Here is an 8,250-nt window from a genome sequence, read left to right as displayed (position 1 = left end):
CGTCTTGCTGCTCGTCATTTGGCTCCTCCCTCCTGCGTCGATCAACAGATCCTACGATAATAGACGCCGGGCGGCGTCTATAGTTGTCGTATCGGTCCTCCACCGATGGCTGTGGTGGGGGCGGATTCTCGTTCTCCCCGGCGGGGCTGCTGTCGTTTCGGCGCTCGCCCCTCCTTCGCTGGAGTTTGCTGATTTGGTTCTGTGAGGCCTCTTGTGCGGCTGCAATCGCCTCGAGCCGTTCGTTTGTTCGTATATCCTAGCCATCAAGACGATCGAGAATGATCTGCATCATATCATCGAGTCTGTTTCTCTGCATAGGTAAGGGGAGGGTGGCGTTGGGGAGAGTGGTAGCGTTGGTGAGAGCGGCAATGAGGAGAGCGGCGACGCTGGTGACCAGCTGGTCTGCGGCAGGTCCAGCTTCAGCGTGTGCAGCTACGAGAGGCTCAGAGGGCGCGTCGGGCGCTGGTGGAGAGATTGTGCTCGGCAGTGAGCCTTCGATTGGGCTCGGCAGGGAGCCTTCGGTTGNGCTCGGCGGGGGGAGAGTTCGTGTTCTCGTTCGCCCCCATCGCTGCTTCGTTGGCTACTCCGTTGCTTCGTTGAAGTTTTCGTTGGGGTTCGGCATGACTCTTGAGACTTCGAAGAAGTGAGGATCGTCAGTCTTGATTCGTCAAAAGAAACGCTTTACTCTTGCCCCACGGTGGGCGCCAATTGTTTGTACTGGAGATTGCACAACACTAAGTAAATAAAGATTTTCGGGGGAAGAGTGAAGTTGGTTCCTTTATTAACGATAAAAACGTGAGGTCGTCACTAAAACGAGTCAAGATTGAGCTCGTCAGTTCACAGGAGAATTAACATGCTAATAATGACAAGCTCGGAAGCTAAAAGGAATTATACAGAAAACAATAACGGTTTCAAACGCAAAGTATTGCTCTCTGGGTATTGTTCGAGGGTCTGGATGGTGATCCCAATAAATGCTTTCTCCTTTTATAGGGGACTATTGACCTAGTGGTGTCTAGGATTTTCGTTGTGAATTCCCGAGATTGCCCTTTGCGGGAATTAGTGGACTTGCTCCCAATCTTGTCGGGCCGAGATTGTAATTAATGAGTCTTGTTGGGCCGAGTGGCATATTGGGCGTAGCCCATATCCAACACGCGGGAAGCAGAAACAGATGTGGAGATTCTTGGATTCATGGTGCCCAAAGATGCTCAGGTCATGGTGAACGTTTGGGCCATAGGACGAGACCCAAATGTGTGGGAGAATCCGAGTCAGTTCGAGCCAGAGATGTTTTTGGGAAAAGAAATTGACGTGAAAGGTAGAGATTACGAGCTTACACCGTTTGGGACGAGACGTAGAATATGTCCGGGATTACCTTTGGCTGTGAAAATCGTGTCTCTCATGCTTGCTTCGCTTCTTTATTCCTTTGAATGGAAGCTTCCAAACGGCATCTTTCCTGAGGACTTGGACATGGACGAGACCTTTGGTATCACATTACATAAGACCAACCCGTTACATGCCATTCCCGTCAAGAAACGCACTATCAGTTAGCCATACTCTCTTCTGTTTGTTTAAGAGTTGTAAAACATATAAATTTTAAAAGTAAAAGAACATCATCACGAAGGTGTTTGTCTCGGTTGTTTAAGTTTGCAGATATCTCTACTCTCTTCTAGTGAATTGACTAGGGTTGAATAAGTCAAAGGTATCAATATTGCTATTGCGGCCTGCGTTATAACTTTAGCTAATACAATGCCAATACATAAAATGACTTCTTATACTTTTTTTCCATTTACATCGATCAAATCCCATAAATTACTGAGTTTTTAAATTCCACTAATGGTATATATGACTAAACTAGCTTAAAAGGTTTTCTTTTTGTGATATGTTATAAAAGAAAGTAGAGGATTTGTTTTCTGGTGTAAGTTTAACCAATGTTAGAATCCCTGAATATTGAGGAGAGAAAGAGGAAACAGAGCAAGTTTCTCAAAGTAGACAAGAACTGAATTGAACTTTATTTACGTGAAACTTGTTATGTACATTAACGACATAATTGATTTATATAGAAAACAAAACGGACAGTACATCATAATGAGCTGTGTCTGTTTGTACTTGTGACTATTGGATGAAACGACACAAACCAAAACGTAAACGTTGCGACTTTGAAACTCAATTATCGACCAACAACCAATACATCGCTTGTAAGTGTAACCAAGTATATTTCTTATTAAAATTAACATATAATAATTTCGTAATCCTTTGTTCAAAAGAAAAAAAAATAAAAAAATCTTAATCATGCCACCTCTGCGAATCATTTAATAATTTTAATTGAAAAAAGCATTCGTTGACTTTTGTAAACGCTGTAGGGTCCTTGAAAAATCTACTTATGACAGACAAGTGGGATTCGCTATTTACTACTAGTAGAAAATCAGATCCATCGTGGATTTGGGATTGGCACCTAAACATTATAAATATGAGTTAATTAAACCAAATAATTTTATAACACAGATGGAAATAATCTCAGAAAATGTTATGTTCTTGCTCTTTTGCTTTCTCTCGTCATGTTTCCTTATTATTTTCACCACCGCAAGATTCCGACGGAGCTCTTACCAACCCGCCACGCTACCTCCTGGACCTCCACGATTGCCGATAATCGGAAACATTCACCAAGTCGGTAGAAACCCTCACCGCACATTCGCCGACCTCTCGAAAACTTATGGGCCAATCATGAGTCTTAAGCTTGGACGTTTAAACTCAGTGGTCATAGCTTCACCAGAAGCTGCAAGGGTAGTACTAAGAACACACGACCAAATCTTGTCTGGCCGTAAATCAACTAACTCTATACGGTCCATCAATCACCACGAGGTTTCCGTAGCCTGGCTTCCATCTTCTTCGGGTCGTTGGAGGTATAATTAGTACCTAACATTTTCTTTTTTCCAACCAATACCTAACATTTTTTTCTTCCTATGGTATACTATTATTTTCTCATGATTATATTTTTCTGGTTAATTAGCGATTCCATTGTTTCAAATGCAAAAAAACTTACTCTTTTACAGCTAAACTATATACTGTATATCGATATTTTTCTATTAAAAACCACAATAGTAGTTATTAATAAAATATGAGAAATAAACAATAAACACAAAGTTATACTAGATTGTTTCTAGTTATATTAGTGTTCACCGGAGTATTATCTACTAGATGAAAATTGTAAACGCAGACCTATTTATTTTGTTCCCTTGAGTTTGCCTTTACAATTTTCAAATGATTATAGTAGTATATATATATATATATGTACTCCCAAAATCTTGTGTGTTGAAACTTTAAACCTATAATCATTAAATGTAAAAAATTAAAAAACGCAACGAAGACCTAAAAAGGGATCATTAGTTGTTGTTATGTTTTGTCAGGTTGTTGAGAAAATTGTCTGTGAGTCTCATGTTCTCCCCGCAGCGTATCGAAACCACTAAAGCTCTGCGAATGAAGAAGGTGCAAGAGCTTGTGAAATTCGTGAGTGAAAGCAGCGAGAGAGAAGAAGCAGTTAATATTTCTCGTGCATCTTTCACCACAGCTCTTAATATCATATCGAACATTTTGTTTTCCGTTGATCTCGGTAGCTACGACTCGAAAATTTCGAATGGGTTCCAGGAAACGGTGACTGCTGTCATGGTAGCTGTCGGGAAACCAGACCTTGCCAACTTTTTTCCATTTTTGGGTTTCCTTGATCTGCAAAGTAATAGAAAGAATATGAAGGGTTGCACTGAGAGGTTGTTTAGGCTTTTTCGTGGGTTCATGGATGCGAAAATAGCATTGCGGAATGAATCTACAGATGATGTTTCCGACATAGATTTCTTGGATTCGCTTCTTGCCCTCACACAAGGAGTTGAACCTGAGCTCGACAATAGCGAGATTGAACACCTTCTCTTGGTAAGTCCTACCAGCATTGATTCCACTAGTTTTGTGATGTCATCAATCATAATATTCCAACAAATCTAATTAGACGGAAACTTCGAGGGTACATTTGATCGTTTAAAAACATATGCAATACTTTTTTGGAACATATATTCTGTTTATTAAAAAAAAAGTTCTGTTTACTGAAGTTTTGAGATGAATTGCATGAATTGTTACATATACTTATATATAAAGTCTTCTGAAATGTCGGCGTTACTGATATGTGATTATATATGTCAGGATATGTTCGCAGCAGGCACGGATACAAACTCGACTAACGTAGAGTGGGCAATGGCAGAGTTACTAAAAAACCCTAAAACGATGGCGAAAGCTCAGGCCGAGATAGAGCATGTGATAGGAGAAAACGGTGTCGTTGAAGAGTCAGATATCTCAGAGTTGCCCTATTTACAAGCGGTTATAAAAGAAACTTTCCGTTTGCACCCAGCTCTTCCCCTTCTCCTCCCGCGGGAAACAGAGACGGATGTGGAGATTCTTGGATTCATGGTGCCTAAAGATTCTCAGGTTTTGGTGAACGTTTGGGCCATAGGACGGGACCCGAATGTGTGGGAGAACCCGACACAGTTCGAGCCTGAGAGGTTTTTAGGGAAAGAGATTGACGTGAAAGGTAGAGATTATGAGCTTACACCGTTTGGGGCGGGACGTAGAATATGTCCGGGTTTGCCTTTGGCTGTGAAGACCGTGTCTCTCATGATTGCTTCGCTTCTTTACTCCTTTGAATGGAAGCTTCCAAACGGCATCATTCCTGAGGACTTGGACATGGACGAGACCTTTGGTATCACATTACATAAGACCAAACCGTTACATGCCATTCCCGTGAAGAAACGCACTATCAATTAGCCATACTTTCTTCTGTTTGTTTAAAAGTCGTAAAACATATAATAACTAATGATCCTATGAGTTTAAAAGTAAAAGAAGAAAGATCATCGCGAAGGTGTTTGTCTCGGCTGTTTAAGTTTGCAGATCTATTCTAGCTAGTGAGGTGCCTAGGTTGAAGAAAGTCAAGGTATCAATATTGCTATTGGGCCTACGTTATATCTTTAGCAGCTGATACAAGGCCCATAAATGTGACTCCTTATACTTTTTTGGAGTTTTTCCCTTTACATCGATCAAATCCCATAAATTTACTGAGTTTTTAAATTCCACTAATGGTATTAGTATTACATAAACTAAGCTGGGTTGAAAGGGGGTTTATGATATGTTTAAAAAAAAGAAGAAGAAGAGGATTTTGTTGTTTGGTGAAAGTGTAACCATGTAACCAACACACCAATCACCATTGACTTCCACCTAAACAAATATTACGATTGAAGTTTATGGGGTCAAAATTATAATAAATGTTTTTTTTTTTTTTTTCCAATGCCCTAATAACACTTATTGAAAGACTTTGAAAGGTAGATTTAGAAAGTAATTACTTTGACCCAAAAAAGAAAAATATCATAATAATACTTAGTAAAAAAGAAGAAATACAAGTAATTAATTAGTGTTAACATATGGATAGCAAAAATACTTAAATGCTAAATCCCAAAATCAGTAAAAAAACCACAAATCTCTCTCTCTTCTTCTCTTCACTTCTCTCTCTCCCGCGCGCCCAAGTCGCCTCCCTTCGCTACTCTTTCTCCGATCGTCGTCTCCACCTCTCTTTTACTTTCGTCGTCCTCTCAAATCTTTCTCATTCTCCATCTACCTCTCTTTCGTTGCGCAGCCGGAGGATAGATTCTCTGTCCAGATTTGTTGGTCTGCTTCCGATTTATATTGGTTCACCATCCTTATCCGTACATCTCTCCGGTCCGATCCGTGCGTATTCTCTCTTTCCGCATTGATTTCTATGAGCATTTTCTTCTTTCATAGTTCTCGATGATTCCCGTGGAATGATTTTTTTTTTTATACGAATTTCAAAATTTTTCCTAATCGATCCTCGCTAAGATCTGATCTTCTAATTGAATCTTTGCTGTGCATATTATTATGTGATTTGCTCTTTTTTTCTCATGCTGTATATGTAACTCTTAGTAGATCCAAGTGAGTAGTATATCATAAATAGTTTATTTGGTTCAATCGTAGTGCCTTTGTTCTCAACTTTAGTTCTCATCTCCATGAGTGTCGATGCATTTGTCTCATTAGCTAATTTTTTTTTTTTTTTTTACTTAATTGGATGTTTAAACAGGTGGAGGTTGAGAGAACGGTGTGAATGAGTGTACTCTTTATAAGTTGATAGAATGGAAGAAGATGATGAAAGAAAGCTCGCAGAAGAAGCTGATGTTACTGATAACCCTGATATAGCTAATCCTTTGCAGAATCGGATTGAGGCATTTGATATAGGGGATTCTTATGGTTTTATTGCTAAGGATGATACGGCATTGCAAGAGATCAGTTCAGCTGATAGAGTCTTCAAGGATGATGATTTTGAACAAGTGTCTCTGGGAGATCAGGAAAAAGCTGTCAATGAATCACATGGTGAAATTAAGGAGCCTGGAAGCACTTCAAATTCTGATCTTGGGAGGTCTTCTTTTGGTGGCACTGAAGGAGTTACTAATCAGTTGTCCGGGACTCAGGAGATGTTTGATTTGATGCCCATGGATGATGTGCAAAGTGACCGACTTTCTAGCCCTGGACCTGAGAGAGACGCACCTGATCCTATGCAGCAGTCCCTGTCTGAAACTAGTCTGGATTCTTTCCACCATCCAGAATCTGGGTATTCCCCAGTTCACTCCCCGCAGAAACCCAAGCCAAAGGCTACGGTTCCAAATGTTTCTCCAGAGCTACTGCATCTAGTGGATTCAGCCATTATGGGGAAACCTGAAAGCTTAGACAAACTTAAGAATGTTGTCAGCGGTGTTGAGAGTTTTGGTGCTGGAGAAGAGTCAGAGGCCACTGCTTTCCTTGTTGTCGATTCACTTATTGCCACCATGGGTGGAGTTGAGAGTTTTGAAGAGGATGAAGACAGCAACCCTCCTAGTGTCATGTTAAATTCCCGTGCTGCAATTGTTTCTGGTGAGCTTATTCCTTGGCTTCCTGTTTTAGGTGATAGCGTTAATTTTATGTCCCCAAGGACTCGCATGGTTCGGGGTTTGCTGGTTATTTTACGGTCATGCACGAGAAACAGAGCTATGTGTTCCACGGCAGGGTTATTGGGGGTTTTGTTGCGATCAGTGGAAGAGATAATTTTCAAGGATGTTGATATGAAATGGAGTGCTGCTTCTGTTCTGTTACTATGCATCCAACATCTAGCTGGACACTCCCTTAGTGTCGATGATTTACACAGGTGGCTTCAGCTTATCAAAACAGCGATTACAACAGCGTGGTCAAGTCCGTTGATGCTTGCTTTGGAGAAGACAATGAGTGGAAAGGAATCAAGGGGACCTGCTTGTACTTTTGAATTTGATGGTGAAAGCTCTGGCTTACTTGGTCCCGGAGAAAGTCGTTGGCCCTTTACCAATGGCTACGCATTTGCAACATGGATCTATATTGAATCATTTGCTGACACATTAAATGCTGCAACTGCGGCAGCTGCAATTGCTGCTGCCGCAGCAGCCAAGTCAGGGAAAACATCCGCCATGTCAGCTGCAGCGGCTGCGAGTGCCCTCGCTGGTGAGGGTACTGCTCATATGCCACGTTTGTTCAGCTTTTTGTCCGCTGATAATCAGGGAATAGAAGCCTATTTCCATGCTCAGTTTCTGGTGGTTGAGAGTGGTAGCGGGAAAGGAAGAAAGTCTTCGCTGCATTTTACGCATGCATTTAAGCCTCAATGTTGGTATTTTATTGGTCTCGAGCATAGCTGCAAGCAGGGGCTTCTGGGGAAAGCCGAGAGTGAATTACGGCTTTATATTGATGGATCCTTGTACGAAAGTCGTCCTTTTGATTTCCCTCGTATATCCAAGCCCCTCTCTTTCTGTTGCATTGGCACAAATCCTCCTCCTACTATGGCTGGTCTACAACGTCGTCGTCGTCAATGTCCTTTGTTTGCAGAGATGGGACCAGTTTATATATTTAAGGAACCAATTGGTCCTGAGAGAATGGCGCGCTTGGCTTCTAGAGGTGGGGATGTTTTGCCTTGTTTTGGGAATGGGGCAGGCCTTCCTTGGCTAGCTACAAATGACTATGTACGTAATAGGGCAGAGGAAAATAGTAATTTGGATGCAGATATTGGAGGATATACTCACCTGCTTTACCACCCTTGTCTGCTAAGTGGGCGGTTTTGCCCAGATGCTTCACTTTCGGGAGCAGCAGGTGCCTATATTTATACTCCATTTTTATTACAATTTTAGCTCAAATGCTCTTTAAATCTGATAACAC

At 41.3% G+C, this 8,250-nt stretch overlaps 3 protein-coding genes across 3 annotated transcripts in view; all 3 read left to right on the top strand.

The window, feature by feature from the left end:
• Positions 1,189-1,545, top strand: LOC104699463 (cytochrome P450 76C4-like). Its single transcript, XM_010414766.1, has one exon. The coding sequence runs from the start codon at positions 1,189-1,191 to the stop codon at positions 1,543-1,545; it is 357 nt and encodes a 118-aa protein (XP_010413068.1).
• LOC104793513 (cytochrome P450 76C4-like) lies at positions 2,440-4,893 on the top strand. The gene is made up of 3 exons (XM_010519872.2): positions 2,440-2,897; positions 3,402-3,918; positions 4,183-4,893. Exons 1-3 carry the CDS (start codon positions 2,500-2,502, stop codon positions 4,798-4,800), a joined length of 1,533 nt encoding a protein of 510 aa, XP_010518174.1. The 5' UTR covers positions 2,440-2,499; the 3' UTR covers positions 4,801-4,893.
• LOC104699462 (BEACH domain-containing protein C2-like) overlaps positions 5,499-8,250 on the top strand; it is a 16,845-nt gene continuing 14,093 nt past the window's right edge. The window contains exons 1-2 of the mRNA XM_010414765.2: positions 5,499-5,754; positions 6,122-7,992. Coding sequence (XP_010413067.1) covers positions 6,174-7,992 — 1,819 coding nt within the window. The 5' untranslated portion in view covers positions 5,499-5,754; positions 6,122-6,173. The remainder of the gene's footprint in view (positions 5,755-6,121; positions 7,993-8,250) is intronic.

Source organism: Camelina sativa, chromosome 6 (genome assembly GCF_000633955.1).
Source record: "Camelina sativa cultivar DH55 chromosome 6, Cs, whole genome shotgun sequence".
In the NCBI taxonomy this organism is placed as follows: Eukaryota; Viridiplantae; Streptophyta; class Magnoliopsida; order Brassicales; family Brassicaceae; genus Camelina; species Camelina sativa.
This window is presented reverse-complemented; position numbering and strand designations above follow the sequence as displayed.

Bases quoted from the DNA above. Each gene is read 5' to 3' on its own strand.
- LOC104699463 (XM_010414766.1), top strand. From the start codon at position 1,189: ATGGTGCCCAAAGATGCTCAGGTCATGGTGAACGTTTGGGCCATAGGA.
- LOC104793513 (XM_010519872.2), top strand. From the start codon at position 2,500: ATGGAAATAATCTCAGAAAATGTTATGTTCTTGCTCTTTTGCTTTCTC. The intron at 2,898-3,401 runs GTATAATTAGTA...ATGTTTTGTCAG, and splicing joins TCTTCTTCGGGTCGTTGGAG to GTTGTTGAGAAAATTGTCTG. The intron at 3,919-4,182 runs GTAAGTCCTACC...TATATATGTCAG, and splicing joins AGATTGAACACCTTCTCTTG to GATATGTTCGCAGCAGGCAC.